The following is a 21,007-nucleotide window of genomic DNA, read 5'->3' on the forward strand; positions in this document are numbered from 1 at the left end:
ACATGTTGGTGTATTTTGGATTCCAGCCCCGACCGGCTTCGATGGAGCAAGTGGGCGTGGCGGTGTGCTGAAGTGACCTCTAACGTTTGTCATACGTTTGGCTCTGAATTCCACAGTTTTGGGCCGAGCTGTTCCAAATTCACTAGGATGGACCCTTATCCACCCCCTGAAAGAAACTCATATTAAAATTTGGTGGGAGTGGCCTAATTTCTCAACAGCACCCCTAGAATATTTTAAATGATCAGCCCCAAGCTATGCTTTAACATAGAATTATGAAACTTAATACACATATGTGTCTTGTCGGCACGTACAAAAAAGTCTCTTGGAGCCATGCCCTAAACGCAACAGGAAGTCGGCCATTTTGGATTGAAGTTCCAAAATTGACACCATTTTTGACGTTTACAGCCTTCTTATTTGATCAAACTCCTCCTTGCATTGTATTTTTGTGTTTGATTTGATGTAAAGCACTTTGAAATGCCTTGCTGCTGAAATGTGCTATACAAATAAAGTTTGATTGATTGATTGATTACAGTTTTTCAGATACAGACTTCAAAATCACTCAGCACACACTTGAGACATCAAAGTTCAAAAGTTATCGAAGGAATTCTCGTACTTCAAAGTATGTGGGCGTGGCTATGTGTCAAACTTTGACTATTTGCCACAAAACACAAAACTCTTATAACTCCCATTCAAAAACTCTCAGATCAACCAAACATTCAGTGATTGATCTTCTTCGGGTCTCCTACAACACCCAATGGTGAAATGATGACATCACTTAGGCCACGCCCCCTGAGAACAGGAAGTATCATGTTTTACTGGGAACGGTCGCTATCTTACACCTTTGACCCATTCAACATGAAACTGTGTCCAGAGAATGATGTTGTGTTGTCATAGTGTGACGTCATCTAAGCCCCGCCCACTTCCGACAGGAAGTCACCTTTTTTCCCGCTGTATGTCTAACTTTTTCTGTTATTTATATAGGTTTAATGCAGTGTATGGTGACATAAATGATAATATAATGAACTCTGTCAATGCTGACTGAACAGTGTGGGCGTGGCCAGATGGGGAATATCAAACCCTCGCCATATTCATACGATTGTCTTTAAATGACACATGGATGATCCGATTGGCACCAAATTCGAAATATAAGACCTGTGGTCACCTCTAAAGAGCTCAAAAGTTTTGAAATGTAATTTGACTCCACTGCGCCCCCTAGGTTTTTCCGTCAGCTATTTCTCCACTGTACATGGACCGATCTGCACCAGATTTTTTGAGTCATCGAGGACCACTCCCGAACGCATTCATGTGTGTCGTCTGGCGGGCGATCGGGCGGGGAAGATTTGTGAAAGCTTCTGCTGTGGCGAGTGGGCGCCGGCTCTGGAAATGGTGCGAGAGCTTCCGCGGTGGCTGTCACTCCGCCGTGGCAAGTGCGCCGGAGCAGCGCTTGCTGCGAGGACCGCACGAGGCTGCTTGCAGCTTTAATTTTTAATTACTGCCATTCTGAATGGCTGTCAAGTCCCCTTGCATGGATCAAATCAAAATCAAATCAAATCAAATTTTATTTGTTTAGTACATTTCAGCAGCAAGGCATTTCAAAGTGCTTTATATCATATCAAACACAGAAACATAATGGAACATAGAATCAACAACCAAAACACGACATTAAGTCAAGTTCCATCTGTTGGGTATTTTTGTTTACCTAAATACAAAGAAAGAACCACAGACAACGTTATGAGTTTTCAACCAAGCTTCTGCAGAAGGAGAAGACACAGAGAATTGCTCCTCAGAACAGTTCACCATGTGTTCTGAAGCTCTGCAGTAGAACTTGTCTTTTATTAACACAAAACAAGAACAAAAGGGGCTGGTGCTAATAAGATTAGGAGCCCCCAGGATCTAACACATAGCAGACGTAGTTTTACGACTAAGGGAAACTCTCAAAAGACCATCATCAAAGATCACACTTGTGTTAAAGTAAGGTCAACTCTGTCCCACACACCTATTTCAATTAACATATAGATGACCCTAGTAACACTACAACAGCTGTAACAATGATAAAAAAATTATCCTAACACCATCAATCAAAACTAATACTCTTGTCATGTAGTCATACTCTGATAGAATACTGAAGATGAATGTGGACAAGCCCACGGGCACATAAGTGTTTTAAAGGGGTGGGGGGGACATTTAATGACAAAACAATATTTTTGAGGAAATAAATGTTACATTTTTATGTGGCACATATTTTCTGTCATGGTACTAAATCTACCATGACAGCCTAGTTAGATTTGTCAGGAGACCACCTAATGGACCTTACCAAGCTCTGCCCACAACTGACCCACGTGACCGCAAGTCTCACAAACAAAGCTTTGCGGCGCATTGTTTTTATGTAAACATGAATAGAATAGAATTCAACTTTATTGTCATTGCACTGTCACAAGTACCAGCAATTGTACTCAATTAGTGCATCATTTCTACCGGATTTTCACAATATATGAGCTACTACAATGGACAGAGGAACTAACAAGTTCATGTCATCATCTGGGAGGAGGTTACTGGCTTCTCAGTCACAAACTGGTTGCAACCCTGAGGCCAGCAGGTGTCAGTCAGTTATGGTAGATCTGAAATTTGGTTTGATGACTGAAATATGAGAAGTTACAGACTGATAAGAGGAACCAAAGAGCTTTTAAAGGTAAAGGTAAATCTTCTGAAGTTGGGATATAATAATTTAATTTCACATAATTATTGTGGTAGAAGCCATTTGTTTGTTAAAATTTTATGAAATATATTTGTTCTATTTGATGTTTGTTGTGAATGAGGTATGCCCACAAACGAACGAGATAATTAGTCCAAAGTTTAGAAACTCTAGTGGATGTAATGAGCCACAGCAAAGGTAAACAAAGGTAAAATAACCCAAACAGGTGATCAACTCAAAACCACTCATACCTTCTTACTCTCTCTCTCTTTGAGGTTTAAGGACACCTGTTACCGTGGCAACCGCCTGTGCCCCTCAAGATGAGCAAAGATTACGTTAAATACATAAGATTCAGTCAGTTACAATATCAAGTTTCCAGGCTTGATATTTATTTCTCGATTATTAATCAGCGCTTCCCTGAACACAGCGATGTTGATTGACTAGCTGTACTTGGTGCTAGAGTGGCTAACATGAGTAACAGTTTAGTCTAAAGCCTTTTCTGCTAAAATAAAATCTTTAGTGTATGTCAGATACAGTACACATTGCATATTGATCTGTTTAGCTAAGACTGTGTAGCAGACAGGCTTTAAGGGTAAAGGTTGAATCATTACTGCCATTATGGTGTACTTGGCTAATGGGAAGCGTGTATTTTTGAGACAGCCACGCAAATGGACACGTAGAATGGGCATCAGCCAATGAAAAGCAGCCCCTCTCGTAAGGTCCATTATCTCCCAGATGGTATTACGTGAGTGAATATTGCACACTGAAACATACAGTAACTAAACACAAAGGGAACACTTTTGAGTATTAGATTTCAGAGAAGAAACCATTTAAGACAACAGAATAGTTGTAAGAACAAAGTGAAGAGAAACAGAGAACATACTCACCTATTTTCAGCAAATCAAGAAAGTTTTGTTCTCTCTGGAGAATTTGGTGCAATGTTTTCATTTTGATCTGCCCACTGAAGAACTTTTTGGAGACAGATTTAAACACAGAGGCTCCCAAACTCATCTTAATTTGTGCTTCTTCTGACAGTTTTAAGGTGTTTCCTCCACCTTAAAAACAATACACAACAACTGATGTTAAAGTTCAACAAAAAGTAGAAAAGCAAAAAAAAAAAAAAGTATAGCAGTTTATTCTTAAAAGGAGAGGATTCATTTCTTCTGAACAGTTGTGATTCTATTGCCTGAGTTAACATTAATGCAACATCACCCAAACCTATCTATGCTCATATTTTACATTTAGTTTCCAATTTCTCCATAAAATGTGAAAATAAATGACTTGTGAAACCAGTATTAGCAGCAAAAGCTGACATCAAAACTGGAAATTATTTATGCATTGATTTCTTTAAAATTGGATTTTTATTAAATATTTTTTCATTTGTCTGGATAGAACAAACAACAAACTTGTAGAAGCCCACTTGGGGTCAGTGTGACCTCGCCAGACTGCGCACTGAGTAAAAACCTTGTGAGGTCTTGTGAGGTCAAAATGACCTCACAAGTTAATCAACAGCTAGTTTGTTTCTGCAGCGGTTTATTTCTGCAGAACACATGGCAGGCAGAGGAAGTAGATATTGTTCACAGATTATCTGTTGTGCGGTAGGACGAGTGACAGCATAGTTACTTTAAAAAAGTAACTTTAATCGGATTACTGATTACTCCTTGAAAAAGTAATTTAGGTTACCGATTACTTGAGATTACTTGCGAACGGCGTCATGAACTGTAGTGGCGGGTGGTGAGGCAGCGCAAAGGAACCAAGTAGCAGTGAAAATTAGTGATGTTACGTGATGAGCCGAGGCTTCGAGGCGTGTGTCGAGTAATGGAGGGGGCGTTTCCGTAAAGCGCGTGTCGAGGCTTGCTTCATTTAGGGGAGGAGCCGAAAACGATGACGTCCGAGGCCTCGCTGCCCGGCTGTACCACGTGACTGCTTCGGGAAATGGCTCAGATTTTGTCGCGCGGTTTGACAGCTTTATAAACCCCACAGGCTCCATTCAAAATGTGGGTTGTTGTAGGCGAGTTGCGGTCAGTTGAGAGAGTGGATAGAGTTTTGATAGTTTGGATAGTGGTTATTTAGTTTGAGACAGTTAGTTTGGTGTTTGGAGAGTTTAGGAGAGAGAGAGATAGATAGATAGGAGGTTTGGGAGCGCGAGGACAAGATAGGAGTAGGATGGAGCCAGCGAGAGGTAAGGTGAACTGAACATTTGCAGATGCATTAGGTTTGCTTATGAGGAACTGTATTTTTCACTGTTTCTTATTTTTTGTAAAGGTGAGGTGTTTATTGTGCACCAAGGAGTTGGGGTACAATAATAACACCTCATCCATGCTAAGACACTACCGTGCCTTGCATGAGAATAGGGAGGAAACTGGAGCTTCACCCAGCCAAGGTATTTCATTACTATACTATATACTATACTATAATCATCGGTCACTGTACCCCAATCTGTACAAACTTGCACTTATTTATTTATGCACCCCGGCATTATCTGTGCCATGTGAGCGTGTCTTTTCAAAGGCTGGAGAAGTAGTGTCAAAAAAGAGAAATCCTTTGAAACCTAAAACTGTGGAGAAATTGTTGTTTCTTAATAAAAATGAATGAAATCATCCAAGTTACACAAGCATTAGCCTATTCACTACCCCCTCCCTACTTCCACAAGCACTTTCACTGTCCTCTGCCTGATTAAGCTCATGCCATTTTTCTAGAGTCACAGAAAAACATTATTACACAACATGCCATATCACATGACACTACTATTTTGGGAATAATTACACACAGAGAATACATTCAAACAATATTTTATTGTTCAAATAATATTTTATTGTACACATATGTACACCTTTTGTGAAGTCATTCCCAAGACCCATAATAGACAAAAATTCAATGCATCACATGTGTTAAGATACAGCGGGCTGTGATTGTACACCTGGCCAGTAGGTGGTTTCGTGTGCACATGAAGCCTCAAGAAATGAACCCTTTCTCGAACCAATTGGCTCAAGTGGTACAATGCCTCATGAGGCTTCATCTCACCATCACTAGTGAAAATGATGATGTTTGGAGAAAAATAACAGTATGATAATCCAAAACGATCCTAAATGCCAGGCAGCACTGCTGAGCGGAAACCAGGGCTCAACACGGTAGCACCAGGGAGAACGAATGGACCAAGAATGCATGACGAGCGACAGCTATGAACAGAGGACAAGGGCCCAACAGGGACACTGAGACACAGGTGACGTTAAATGCACGGGGGTAATGAGGGAACAAGATGCACCTGGGATCAATCAAGAGGAGAGGGACAATGCGGGGACTCAGAAAACACATGTTGAATCAGAGAAATGAATGCGGTAACCATGACAACCCATGAACGGCTCTAGTAGCTGGGTGTGCATACAACTACTGTTTTTATGAATGAATAATCCCGCAGTGCGAATGAACGTGACCAGACGCGGCCGCTGACTTGAGACGGACCGAGAAAAGGAGCAGGAAATCTGGTGCGGGCATACTAAAGTTCAAAGAGGAATATGGGGCTTGATAACAGAGAATGACAGAGGCTACTACTGAGTGCGAGACGCTGAAGAAAAGAGGTCGGCGATCCACTTGGGTCACTGCTGGGAGGGATGCTACTATTTACTAATTTATTTATGCATTCATTCAGTTAAAAGCTCTGAAGCATTTAAAGCGCAGCCTGGGTGGCGTATGTGAATAGGACCTGCAAGTTCGGGAAGGGGCTGGACTGGGAAAAGGTCCTACGTTTCCTAACATTGCCAAACATGAATGGGATATGTGAGGCTATGTCTTACCCTGAAGGCCCGAGCCCGGCGTGGCGTGGAAAATCCGACGGGAGGAGCTGATGACTGGGCTGACAGCGGGTATGCGGGAGTGAGTGAAGCTGCTGCCGTAGCTGAACCAGAGCGAGGAACAGGTGTTATGCCGAGGAACGCATGCCTGCCGAGAATTGCATCCCGTCGCGGGAGCGCGCATCGCTCTAAACTCTCGGATATTAATGAGGAAACGGACTGAAATATGACCGAAGACGAAACTTTTAAAGATATTCGTAACATTATCACGTTTCTTAACCATGTAAGCCTTAAAACTGTGGGTTTTATATCGCAGATTATTTGCAATAAGTACGATTTTTACACCTTTATTGAGACAAATGAGTCGAATGTTTTTCAGTCAGTGTCTGAAAAAAATGCTCTCCGCATATGGTTTGAAATTTCCCAATTTTTCTTTTAACACCATAATAGCTTAAAGTATTACAAAACAGAGGCCCGTTATGTGGAACATTTTATATCATGGTTAACAATTATTAAGAAAGAGATATTTTAAGTTAGCTTAATATGGAAAAGTTTGGCTCTCTCTCTCTTCCTTCCCGGGTCCCCGAGCGGATGGCTTCACGTCGGCAAGGAAACAGCGAGGCGTGCTGACTTCACAGAGCTACAGAGTTTAATCCAATAGGAAAACACCGTATGAATTAACAAGGAAACTGCAGAGTTACAGAGATATACATTCTTCACCTGAGTCAGACAACAGATAGAGAAAGAAAAGACAAAAAGAAGGACAAAGACGCGTCTTTGGAGAGAGCTGATGCAGGAAAAGCAGAATAGAGCAGCTATCTGAATCATTATTACTCTGCGGTTGAACTTTTATCATTGGAGGTGTGTCTTACTTTTAATGTATTCAACTAGGCGTACCGCTGGTTGACCAACCAGAAGCTACTTGGAACATTCAGAAAACTTAAACCTTCCCCTAAGTATACAGCAGAAATCAAAAGTCGTTTACTACTTGTTAAACTTATAAGTTATTTTCACCAAACTTAGTTTCTGCTTTTCTGTTTTCAGCATCTCCAAAAACTTAAATCTTTGTCTTGTCACAAAACGAAATGAGGTAGAATTCCTGTTCTATTTCAAACAATTTTCCTTTGATTCTGAAATTGTCACTGATAATACACTTCAAATACATTCATCATTTACTAGATTAATACTTCTAACTTGGGTAATATACTTTAATCGAACACACGCTATTAATATTTAAGAATGTATTAAAAAACCCAAAATTCCAGGCTGTGATCAACTCCAGATGCAGCTCTCCTCCCTGAGAAACCCCCGACCTCCGACCTCTGAGCAGGGGAAGATGTGGTTTATGGCCTACTTAATTTAAAGCCTTTCAGGAGAATAGTGTTTTGGTTAAACTCCTCCAGGAGAATATTTATCTCTTGCCTCCTGGCTGTCTCCTGGCTTACATCTGTTTAGCATTTGTCCAAATAAGAATGTTCATTCTACCTAAATGCACATGGCATGAGATTAACTATCTTAAGCACTCAAAAACAGTCATTTTTCCTTAACACTATCTAGTCTACTAATGTAGAGGGGATGCATTTTAATTACTGAGCCTGCCAATATTTGTATCCCCTGTCTATTGTCCTGTTGATATGAAACGTATAGCAGTAGCTCAGAAAACAAGTGTCATTACGTAGAAAAGGTGAAGTCCCTCTTACCGTATTTTCCGCACTATAAGGCGCACCTAAAAACCTTCAATTTTCTCAAAAGCCAACAGTGCGCCACAAGAGGTCGCACAACTACGGTAAGTGTAACATAGTTAATGTTGTAGAGAATTCCACTTGTCATTACTTCAAAGTTTGGGTCAATTGTAATGGGTGAAACAGCACCCCCTTCTGGTGGTTGGTAACGTTAAATGTAGTGGACACAGACATCTCGTCGCCAGTTCATGAGAAATGGGCGCGAGTTGCTGTCCTCTTGACTAACCTGATCCCTGATCAGTTCTTATCCTGTTCCACACAGATAACAGCATTTCATCTCATCCTGTCTCCTGCTTATTATTAACAAAACGCAGACCCGATTGAAGTACCCGATCACAATTATTGATGTTACAATGGTACCTGTGACCCGTCTTCAACTACGCCAGCGCGGGCGGATGCGTCTACTTCCCGGCGCCTCAGCGGATCATGGGCGGCGCATCGGTCCCGGTTATCAGACACGGTGCTCTGTTTGGACTCTTCGCCGCTTCGGTAGTCAGTCTTGAAAGTGTGGAGTTTTTGTTTTTATTATTATTTTCACTTTTTTGTTTTGTTGCGCAGAGCTAATGTATAGCTGGGCTGTGATTATTACAGGATTTTTTTCCTTTCTTTGCTCTCTCTGTGAAGGAGGGGCACTTTGAGACAAAATTAGTTTGAATGTTTTAACAGCCTTTTCACTCGGGTTTTATTTGTTGAAGGTGCACTTTTGCCACTGTGTTTAATTTCTAAGTGCTCAAAAAAAAAGACTTATTTTTTTCTTTTCATAGTTAAGTGCAGAGTTATGACAAACAACAACTCTTTTGGTAGAGGAAGGGTGTTTAGAATGTTTACTCCTATGCCTGCAGTTGCTAGAGGTAGGGGTTTGTTTTTGAATACCCCAGAAGCATCCACACCAAAACCAAATTTTGTTTATTTGGGTGAAAGAGTTAACAACACTGTTGATGCTCCACAGTGTGACGTTGATGGCAGACTTTTGAATGACATAGCTTCACGAGTTTCTATCGGAGAAAGTATTGCATCTTGCATTGAGACCCGTTTGAGTAATACAATGGGTCCAGGGGTGGTTGGAGCTACAGCTAACGAGTCTGCCATGTTAAATGTCATTGTTCGCCCTGATGTGTAAGAACCTGTGAGTTTTAAAGAGGATTATGACTCATGTTCAGTCCAAGAGTGGGAGGTTATGATGTTGTTGTATATGAGAAAGAAAAGCATCCCTGTGGTTGAACAGGCTGATGAGGTCATGTCTAAGCTGGTGGGGAGGGCACATGAAGTAGTTAAAGTTGGCATACGCAGTAAGCCAGTTTTAAATCTGACTACAGGACCTGAACCGATTTTTGAGATACTGAAGCAGCACTTCAATCAATCAATCAATCAATCAATCAATCAATCAATCAATCAATCAATCAATCAAACTTTATTTGTATAGCACATTTCAGCAGCAGGCATTTCAAAGTGCTTTACATCAAATCAAACACAAAAACACAATGCAACATAGAATCAACAATAAAAACAGAACATCAAGTCAGCTTCCGTCAATAAATTTGCAATAGATTACGTGTCAAATAAAACTCTAAACAAGTGGGTTTTTAGTTGAGATTTAAAGGAAGTCAGGGTTTCAGCTGTTTTACAGTTTTCTGGAAGTTTGTTCCAGATTTGTGGTGCATAGATGCTAAATGCCGCTTCTCCTCGTTTGGTTCTGGTTCTGGGGATGCAGAGCAAACCAGAACCAGAAGACCTGAGAGGTCTGGAAGGTTGATACAACAGCAGCAGATCCTTAATGTATTGTGGTGTTAAACCATTCAGTGATTTATAAACTAACAACAGTATTTTAAAGTCTATTCTTTGAGCGACAGGTAGCCAATGGAGGGACATTAAAACTCGTGTTATGTGCTCTATCTTCCTGGTTTTAGTGAGAACACGAGCAGCAGCATTCTGGATCAGCTGCAGCTGTTTGATTGATTTGTTGGACAGACCTGTGAAGACGCCGTTACAATAATCAATACGACTGAAGATAAACGCATGGATGAGTTTCTCTAGATCTGGCTGAGACATTAGTCCTTTAATCCCGGAAATGTTCTTCAGGTGATAGAAGGCCGACTTTGTAACTGTCTTTATGTGGCTCTGAATGTTCAGGTCAGAGTCCATTGCTACTCCCAGATTTCGGGCCTGATCGCTGGTTTTTAGTTGTAATAACTGAAGTTGTGCACTGACTCTAGATCGTTCCTCTTTAGATCCAAAAATAATAACTTCAGTTTTGTTTTTGTTCAGCTGGAGGAAGTTTTGGCACATCCACACATTTATCTGTTCTAAGCATCTGTTCAGTGATTGGATGGGGTCAAAGGTCACCTGGTGACATCGTAATGTAGAGCTGTGTGTCATCTGCATAGTTATGGTAGCTAATATTATTTCCTGTTATAACCTGAGCTAGTGGGAGCATATAGATATTGAATAAGAGGGGTCCTAGGATTGAACCTTGGGGTACCCCACATGTGACCTTTGACCTCTTTGATGAGAAGTTTCCAATTGAAACAAAGAAATCCCTGTTCTTTATGTAAGATTCAAACCAGTTAAGCACTGGACCGGAGAGTCCGACCCAACTCTCCAGTCGATTCAGTAATATGTCATGGTCAACAGTGTCAAAAGCTGCACTGAGGTCCAACAGAACCAGCACTGTGGTTCTCCCACAGTCCGTATTTATATGGATGTCATTGAACACTTTTTCCTAGGCCAGTTTCTGTGCTGTGGTGAGACTGGAAACCAGACTGGAAGGAGTCAAAGCAGTTGGTTATCGTTAGGAAGCTATTTAACTGTTTACACACAACTTTTTCAATAACTTTGCTGATGAATGGGAGGTTGGAGATCGGCCTGTAATTCTGCAGTAGTGATTTGTCTAGATTGTTCTTTTTTATCAGTGGTTTGATTACTGCCGTTTTCAAAGCCTTGGGGAAAACACCTGATGAGAGCGATGAGTTTACTATTTGGATCAGATCAGTAGCAACAACAGGCAGGACTTTCTTAAAGAAATGTGTGGGTAGGACATCCAGACAGCAGGAACTGGAGCTTAATTGACTTATAATTTCCTCTAGGGTTTTATAATTAAGTAGTTGAAATTGGGTCATTTTCAGTGACACAATGTTCTCTAGCTTGCCCTTAGCGGACATTTATGCTACTGTGCCCCACCCCAACGAACATCCCTTTGACTATTGGCTGAGACTCAACAGAGCTTTGGATGTGAGAGAGGACTCTTTAAAGAGACAAAATAAGGCTTTTGACTCTCTGGCCTGTGATCTAGCTGCCATGTTTATCCAGAACTGCCCTGATCCTGAACTCTCGCTCATATTCAAATGTAGGCAGCTGAAGGACTGGACGGTGGCTGACATTCATGAGAAGCTTGTTGAGCACTGCAGAAATCGCAAGCGATTAACCACACACAAAATGCCAAGTTTCCTGTCTTCCCAGCACCAGGAAGTCACCTCCTTGGTGCAAAGTGCGACACTCAGTACTGAAGTACTACCTCCAGCTCCAGTTGTTGCACCACCTATTGGGAAGTCAGCTGAGAACTCGCCGGACCGCCTGGACCGGGTCATTGCTCTGTTCGAACGTGTTCTGGAGGAGCAGCCACAACAGCACAAGTTTCAAAGTAGGTTCAAGGTACACAGCCAGAGGGACCAACCGACAAAAGTAAAGCCTGCCGTATCTTGTGCTGTGTGCAGCGATGGTGGACACACTACTCAGTACCACTGCAGATCCAACCATCTGTGCTTTAGCTGTTTTGCACCTGACCATATCCGAGCGGGGTGTCCAGGGACTGTGGTGAAGAAGCCTGGGAGCAATAAGCAGGTGGTGCAGTCTCAGGAAAACTGACTGGCCTGCATGTGGGTAATACACCCGTTTGAGTAACGGGTGTATTAAACGGGTGTGAAAAATGATTGAATTTTTCTCTTACGCTCCGACTTCATTTTACCCCGTAGAAGAAGAACTTCAGCCGCTAGATATTGGTGTCTAGCGGCTGGATATTGGTGTCTATCCAGCCGTTAGCAGTCTAGCTAGGTGCTTAATGCGTGGGAAGTTAGCAGTTAGCTAGACTGCTAACTGCGTGGAAACAGTGGTTGACAGAAGTTCACCAAGATGGGGAGACAGTGCCAGACGACATGCGCCACTATCTGCCAGTGGATCGTAAATGCCTGGGCTGATATGTCATTCTCAGCTGTGGTTCGAGCTTTGAGGAAGGCAAGAATTATTGTTGTTGCTGCTGCTGGACACCGACTTGATTGATGACGACTTTGACGAGACGGCATGTTGGACGCCATATTCGCCCAACTGTTTAATTCGGACACTGAAGAAGAAGAATTCGAGGGATTCGTGGATGAGGAATAAATTAATAAAGTGAGCTTTACATGTATATTTTGTGTGTTTACAGCTGAACAAGGTTGGTCATATTGTGAATATGGACACCATATTGTGACTGCACTAATGTTTGACTTACCATAACAGTATCAGACTGTTTTTTACGTGTCTATTGAATTGAGGAAAAGTTCCCCTCCACTATGTGATATAACTGTTGCACTATTTACAGCGTTACTATATTGTGATTGCACTAACGTTTGATTTACCGTAACAGTGTCAGACTGTTTTTACGTGTTCCCCTCCACTATGTGATATAAATGTTGCACTACATGTTACCATGTCACTAACTTTACCTCGGGGAAAATAATAAAACAGCTGTTTATTTATTTTGGGAGTGAACGGAGTTGTCAGAATGCTGGTTTGTAATCTATTAATAAAGTTTGACTGACCTATCAGACTATTTTGTTGACATTCCCTTTAGCACAGCTCCATTTAATGAATGCATAAACCAGCCTCTACTGTAGTGTCTCTTCTATGCGCCTTATAATACTGTGCGCCTTATTGTGCGGAAAATACAGGTAACTCTTCATTTCTTCAAGTTAGCAGAGGGATGCATTTTTTGGCATAGCAAATTATTAGCTTGCCAATATATGTAGGCCTTATATATATTCCACAAATATAATTCTACTGATACAAAACTTATACCAGCAGTTCATAAAACAAGTGTGATTATATAGAAAAAGTAATTTCACTCTTTAGGGCGGGCCGGCCTTGGCGGGCCGGCCAGGGCCTGAGGCGAAGGACAGTCCGGATGAAGACAGTGGGATTATGTGTCCGCTTGCCAAAAACAGACCGTGGAGTGGGTAGCGCAGGAGCAGGGGACGGTGGATCCCAGTCAGCGAGAGAGCGGCGGGAGAAGCTGCTTGAGATGAATGAGGCCGGGGCAGAAATTCTTCTTCGTCTGAGGGAAAGAAGTGGCCGAACACGCGGCTAAGCCGCGTTTATGACGGACATTAGAGGTGGAAGGGCGAGCAATCGCAAAGAAGGATCTGGTGAGATAGCTGACTGAGAGCTGAGGCGTGCGGCAGAACAGATGAGCGCGGCTGGAAAGCGGAAGACGTCATGGTTGGAGGTCCTTATCAACTGGGTCTCGGTCGATGATTGGTCGTGATGTGGCTTGGTTCAGCGTTGATTGGTCAGCGATGATGAGCGGGATGCACCAATTGGATGGGGTTAAAGAGTCTTCCATTTTGAATTTGCGCCTAGGCTTCATATTTGGAAGACGCTGTGCACCTTGGAACACAACAGTGTTCATGGTATTGCTTAAATTGCTTTTGAAATATGATTTTGTCTTTCCTTGCGGTCATGGTGACTCAAAGCGGAAAAAATTAGCCGCATTTGCGCATGCAGATGTGACTTCAGCGCCATAGGCACAAAGAGCCCGTTATATGTGGTGAGCCTCAAAAACTCAACACACTCCATCAAATGCTTGTTTATTAAATGTCATTAAATTTGTTGAATTTATGCCCTTTGACATGCTTCATTCCCAAGGCATTTTTTGTCAAAAGACGCTAACTTCACATTACTCACAGACAAGTTCCAGATAACACTGCTTATTTATTGCTATGCCCTTGCATAGTATGAAGGATTCCACTGTGGATTGTGAAATATGAGCTGCAGGTGATCAGATTTTGTGATTGGCAACAAAAGGCTTAGATCAGCAAACACAATTACAGACTTTCTTCTTTCCAACTGATTAGCGATAGGTGGCTAATCAATTGGAACACCATTAACAATTTATATATATATATATATGCTCCAATTACCTGCCATTTGGAAGACAGTTTTTGCCATGTCCCAGTCCAAAAGGTACTGGATTGTCAAGTCTTCATCTTCAGCATGATCACCATTAGAATCTGCTGGCCATGACGTGAGCACCACAACAGACATCAGTTTTCCAAACTTTGATATATTGTGGGTTTTCAACAGCTGACTCATAGATACATTAGATTTATCCTGAAGAAAAAAAAAAGACATTAATAAAGTGTAACAATATGGTCACAATGATTTTAGAAACAGCTCTTAAATTTCCAGTGATTTCCATGATGGGTAGATCAATTGTATTCTTTAAACACTGAATATAGAAACCAGTCTGGAGAGATGTCAAGAACACACAATGAGTGCTTGATTATTTTTCAACAGACATGCTGCGGTAGTTGCGGGCTCAAAGGGTGTGGGAGACCATTTATCCCACTTACCACAACCTGCAACTCACTCTGTCATCATTTTCCATTACCTTTTTTATATGTTTGAAGTGCTATTAAGTGTTTTAGTTTATGTGGTGGATAACAACTGATATACATAGGTCTGTCACAATAAACAATATATCAATTAATTGCATGATAAATAAGTTATTGACCTAATTTTAATTTACCGGCATTATCGTTTCTTCCAGCCTTTTTCTCTTTTTATTGATGACACTGAATGAAAATAGGCTCAAGTCCAGAGCTCTCCATTGACCCTTCCCTTCCTCATGTCCTTATTGCCCAGTTCACATTACACGATTTTAGAATTGTCAGTCGATCGTCGCCCATTTTCAAAACCTGAGAGACCACAAACTAGCAGACAAAAAGCCGTAGGTTCGACTGGGTTCCGTGCAGTGTGTCCAGCCACATGGCAAGAGCAACACACCACACACGAACCGATTTCTCTCACTGACATTCACATTTCAGACAGAACATCCAATAAAACCCACTATATCACACATGAAATTAGTGTAAACAAACAAGGCTGATGACGTAGAAGCAATAGCGATAGTTTGTCAGCTTATTTTAAGCAATAAAAGATGTAACAAAAAGAAAAGGCGTTGGATAAAAGAGTGGAGGATGGGGCTTTATTTGCTGCACTATGATGTGGAGGTGAGTTATTCTGTTTTTTGTCTTTACCATTTGTGTGTTTAAGCTTCATCGGTTAATTAGTATTTACCGTTTTAGTGTTTAAAATTACATTGAGAACAATATGGGCACAAAATAATGGTTGTGAGTCCAGTTAACTAATTTTAAAACCAGGCATTAATCAATGTTTTACTAGAATCTACCTGCAATACATATAGCTCTAATGTCAGCGTAATGTCCTGACTGAATGAAAATCATAACCTATTTATGTTACGTTAACAAAGAATAACTGTAAAGTTACCGGGTATATTGTGGTAGCAATTTCCCTCCAACTCCTCTCCTTGTTATTTCTGTGAATATTCTTTGCACAAAATGTTGAATAAACATTAATGTTGTTTCCACACATCATCTCCAATGACCAATGGACTTTGGGTTGCACTGTCAGCTGTTTGGGATTCCCCTCTGTAATTTCCCCTCAGAAAGCTCTTAGGGGAATCCGTGATTTCTGAATGGCTACTTGTCACATTCAACAGGCTGCGTTCTCACTCCCAGTGGGGCAAAACCCCACAGGCTGCAGTGATAAACTGGCCAAGACAATATGACATGTTGATATAACATGCGAATGCCTGATTTAGCGGCCATGATGTACTACTGACTGTAACACACTATAGGATGATCAGTTACAATTATCGTAAGTGACAATCTTAGTTGGTTGTGTAGTATAAACTGAGCTTAAGGTAGGAGTGAACTATTGCATCAGGCAGTTGGATAACCCCATCTTTATCTAAATCTAATGATTACTGAAGGGCAAGACAGTATACAGACTGCATAATCTGCACTCTTTTGGTTGAATGCAGTATTTATTTCCACTGATTTTATGTTTAGTTTTGATTCAAGTGCATTCTTTGTAATGGAGACTGAGAATCAATTTTAGTTTTGTTTTCGGTTGTTTTGTTTATTTTGTATACCAGTTCCAGCGTTGTGTCATTTTGAAAAAACTAAAAAGTGTATCTATTTTTGGCAGGACATCGCATGAATGATTATGTCAATACATCAGTTTAAAATGGTCTTCAAATAATATCATTTATCGCAGTCATTTTTGAAACAATTAATCGCTCAGCAAAATTTGTTATCATGACAGGCCTAGATACACATATATACAAAACGCTGTGGGAAGTAGGTACTTTTGTAAACTGAGTCACTGTACAAGAAATACCTGTCACTTTTTTTTTTTTTTTCGTTCTTACTATATAAAGTTTATTAGTTTTACCAGTTTTTTCTGACTGGTAAATTCACTTCACACATAAAGTGTAACTAACCCCCAAAAGAAAATAGAACGAATGGATTAAACTGCACATAATCAAATGAATCTGGTCCACTAGATTTTACAACTTAAATTTGCCAAGCATAAATGTTATATAATTCTTTTAAAAACAGCCTAATATACTTTTGAGAGCTCTACATTGTCACAGTCAAGGTATGTACATCCTCTGCAATCCTCATCTAAAGTTTGGTATCAACAATAAAAAAAAAGTTCACACCAAATGCAGAAACTAAAAAGAAGAGTTTTATTGTGTCTTGTGAAAATGTTTATTACATGCGTGATGTCTTACCTGGCAAATATGTGCTACAGCATCCAAGGCACATTTTTCAATAATTAACAGCAGTGGATTTGTGTCGCTCAGTTCTTCTACAAATTTAGAGTAGAATCCAATTTGATTAACACGTTTCTCCTAGGAGGTAAACCCAAATCTTAGTGTAAAGAAAATACATTGAAAACATAAAAATACAATACCAATAAAGAATCCCTACCATTTTTAGCTTTCCTTCAAAGTCTTTTAAGAATGTGTTTCTCCAGATAGATGTTTGTTCCTCATGACTGAATGACACTGAAAGAAGCTTTGTCCAAACCTATGAATGGGAATTTTTTATAGCAACAGATAAGGAGCATCTAAACTAAAACATTGTCAAAAATAAAAAGTTTAACCTTTTTTTTTCATTTTCCAAAGAGCAACAAATAAAATGCAATTAGAGATGCACCAATCAATGGCCTGTTGACCAAAATCTGCTAATTTTATTTTAATCTCTGATCAGATACAATATATATTTAAAATTTTCCCTTTAAATGCCACAAAAATGAAAACATACTTTTCCAGTTTGTAAATATACAATATACAATGTGGACAATATACAATGCTTTCTTTTAAGTTAAGTGAAATCAGATGAATTTTAGGAATTAATCTGATGAATTTATGTAAAGCACAAGGAGCACAATAATCATTGTTGCCGCTATCATGTGAACAGTGGCACATTTTATTTTTTTATTTATGGGCCATTTTGCATCTTAAGATTGAATCAAAATCAGTTTTACAGAAATGTAATTTCCATGTGTTCTAGATATAAGAGTAAATTAGAATAGAAACAAATCAGAGGAGAGGTCAGATCTAAAAAAAAAAAAAAAAAACCCTGGGAAATAGTGTGGGCCAGTTAATTGCTGTGAGTCAGTTGTGATAGAAAAGGTAATGCATCATATTGCTGCCGGTAATTCTTACATTCATTTCGTTGGGAAAAGAAAGCTCCAAGTTGTCCCCTGGTTTAAGCAGTTTGCTGTTAAAGGTTTTTCTTCGCCATTCAGTTATAATTTGCAATGTCTCTCCGAATGATTCTTCCTGGGTTCTCCTTTGTACCTGCGATAATTATTAAAATGTTATTAGTTGAGCTAAACATTGACATAAGAGTGGAAATATGACAAAATGTTAAAACACAGATGTGAATAAGGTGTGACAGATTAAGTGGCAATTCTTGCCTCAGAATCAGTGTGACCATATATCTTAGAGATCAAGCAGACGAGCTCAAGAAACTGAAGAGGAACATCGCAGCGGCCTGGTTCTTTTATGTTGCAGCAGACAGAACCAAGTAGTCTCACAGCAGTTTTTAAACAACACTCGCCATATTTGTCATCAAAACTAGGGAAAAAAGAAAATATTTTCTAAAATATTTTGCCATATTGCAAAAATTGCAGAGGAAAATGTTTTAACAGCTTATTAAAATGTAATAGGTAAAATTTATAAAAATTGCTCCAGCTTTACTATTTGACAAGTGAATAGGTTTGTTTTATACTTACCTTTGCTTATAACTGGATTCCTTTCTGATGAGATCAGATGACAAGTCTTTTAATGACTGTTTAAAAAAAACACACCAGCAATTGACACTCAATTTTCATGAAATCACATTAAGTTGTAGATCTCTGTAGACTACTATGTATATTTATTATTAAGATCTTCAAGCATACATACCTTGTAGCTGGAAGGATTTATATTAGATTTCATGCTGAAATGTATATAATGAAGGACGTCAAGGAGCTCGACTTTAACTTTAGTCAAAAAGTTCATCACATCTTCCAAATGCATCAGAGACATCCATGATCGCACAAGATGTTGGTCAATGTCCACAAGGTGTGTATGACCTTCAATGATTTTGATCAGACTCCTATTTAAAGTCACAAAAGGTTAAAATATGAAATTTGAAGCAATGTAGCACTTTTAAAATTATGCAATAAAAATGTCATACTTTGCACACCTGTCAGAAGTGGAAAGTCCTTTGCTTTGTCTCTCAGCCCTCAAGGAATCACATTGTGGATCAAAAACTGGTGGAACTGGCTGAAACGGCTCACTTTCTCCTTTCAGCAGATGAATCAATGGGATGATCAAGACCCACTTTGTTGTTCGTTGTCTTGCATAGTTGCAAAACTTCTCAACAACATTTGCAATTCTGTAAAGAGAGGGTCATTGTTTGATTATATTATCTATTTTAATTTTCAACAAAAATTTAAATACAATGGAAACTCAAGGTTCTGCTTGTACTCAAGTGAGAGGGGTATAATTGTCTCTATCAGTATGTGGGCTCTTCTCAGTAATACTCAAAACAAACTTTTAATCATCAACTGATTAAAATTTAGATATTTATAAATGTCACTCTCCGAGGGCAGCACTGTGTTAGAAGGAGGGGAGGCAATGCAACAAGATTTGGTGGAAATAACTTTATTGGTGCTGCAGGTCACCAATACACCGACACCCTTTTCTCCACTCCAACGCACAGCAGCCGGCTTTATCTCTTGGCCACTTCCATCCACACCAGGTGAAGGGGTGACAAACAACAATAAATTATTTACAAACCCAACACAAAATCAATGGTACAAATAAATATTTACATGCATGCAAATTAGAAACAACTAATCCTAAAGTCAATCAAGAAATTAAATGAAACTTAATATAACTTCAGAGCATTACCCTTCTTAGTTCACATGGTATGCTCCAGAAGCTTTTTTAATTGCACCTGGAGCACTTGTCTCCCTTTCTGCTCCACCCTTCTAAAGAGACACACCAGAAAGATAAACCCCAATTAACAAATCACAAACTGAAATAAAGAAATTAAGCAAAAAGTATCTGTTCTGTAAATAAATATCAATCAATAGGGATGGAGCCCCTGGTCTCCATCACAATAAAATTAACTATTATAAACTGAACAATAATTAGAACTAGAAAGTTGAAGCCTTCATAAAGATAAGCCACCTTCCATTCATCAGCAGTGGCTGAATAAACAGTTAAACAAAATGCAACATAGAATCAACAATCAAAACACAACATTAAGTCAAGTTTCATGATTAAATTTGTAATTATCTACGTTTCAAATACAATCCTAAACAGGTAGGTTTTAGTCGAAATTTAAAGGAAGTCAGTGTTTCAGCTGTTACAGTTTTCTGGAAGTTTGTTCCAAATTTGTGGTGCATAGATGCTAAATGCTGCTTCTCCTCGTTTGGTTCTGGTTCTGGGGACGCAGAGCAGACCAGTACTGGAAGACCTGAGGGGTCTTGAAGGTTGATACAACAACAGCAGATCTTTAATGTATTGTGGTGCGATTTGTAAGCTAACAACAGTACTTTAAAGTCTATTCTCTGAGCTACAGGTAGCCAATGGAGGGACTGTAAGACTGGTGTTATGTGCTCTACCTTCCTGGTTTTAGTGAGAACGCGAGCAGCAGCATTCTGGATCAGCTGCAGCCGTTTGAATGATTTGTTGGACAGACCTGTGAAGACGCCGTTACAATAATCAATACGACTGAAGATAAACGCATGGATGAGTTTCTCTAGATCTGGCTGAGACATTAGTCCTTTAATCCTGGAAATGTTCTTCAGGTGATAGAAGGCCGACTTTGTAACTGTCTTTATGTGGCTCTGAAGGTTCAGGTCAGAGTCCATCACTACTCCCAGGTTTCGAGCCTGATCGCTGCAGCTTCAGTTGTTATTACAGCTTCAGTTGTAATAACTGAAGCTGTGTACTGAGCTAACAACAGTCGTTCCTCTTTAGGTCCAAAAATAATAACTTCAGTTTTGTTTTTGTTCAACTGGAGAAGGTTTTGGCACATTGATAGGTTTTATGTTAATTACAAATATAAATTACAATTACAAATATAAATACTTATAATACTTATAGATCTGGCTGGATCAGGACCAGGGCATTAGCAAATTTCTCTTTTAGAGCCAAG

At 39.9% G+C, this 21,007-nt stretch overlaps 1 protein-coding gene across 1 annotated transcript in view; it reads right to left on the minus strand.

Annotated features, from left to right (window-relative positions):
* LOC122839119 (E3 ubiquitin-protein ligase rnf213-alpha-like) overlaps window positions 1-21,007 on the minus strand; it is a 98,252-nt gene that overhangs the window by 37,674 nt on the left and 39,571 nt on the right. Inside the window, exons 12-20 of the mRNA XM_044130454.1 lie at window positions 19,043-19,234; window positions 18,760-18,952; window positions 18,588-18,643; window positions 18,270-18,429; window positions 18,016-18,150; window positions 17,276-17,374; window positions 17,077-17,196; window positions 14,396-14,585; window positions 3,580-3,747 (exon numbers count right to left, since the gene is read on the minus strand). Of these exons, the coding sequence (XP_043986389.1) occupies window positions 3,580-3,747; window positions 14,396-14,585; window positions 17,077-17,196; window positions 17,276-17,374; window positions 18,016-18,150; window positions 18,270-18,429; window positions 18,588-18,643; window positions 18,760-18,952; window positions 19,043-19,234 (1,313 nt within the window). The remainder of the gene's footprint in view (window positions 1-3,579; window positions 3,748-14,395; window positions 14,586-17,076; window positions 17,197-17,275; window positions 17,375-18,015; window positions 18,151-18,269; window positions 18,430-18,587; window positions 18,644-18,759; window positions 18,953-19,042; window positions 19,235-21,007) is intronic.

The sequence above is a fragment of the Gambusia affinis genome, linkage group LG10 (genome assembly GCF_019740435.1).
Source record: "Gambusia affinis linkage group LG10, SWU_Gaff_1.0, whole genome shotgun sequence".
NCBI lineage: Eukaryota > Metazoa > Chordata > Actinopteri > Cyprinodontiformes > Poeciliidae > Gambusia > Gambusia affinis.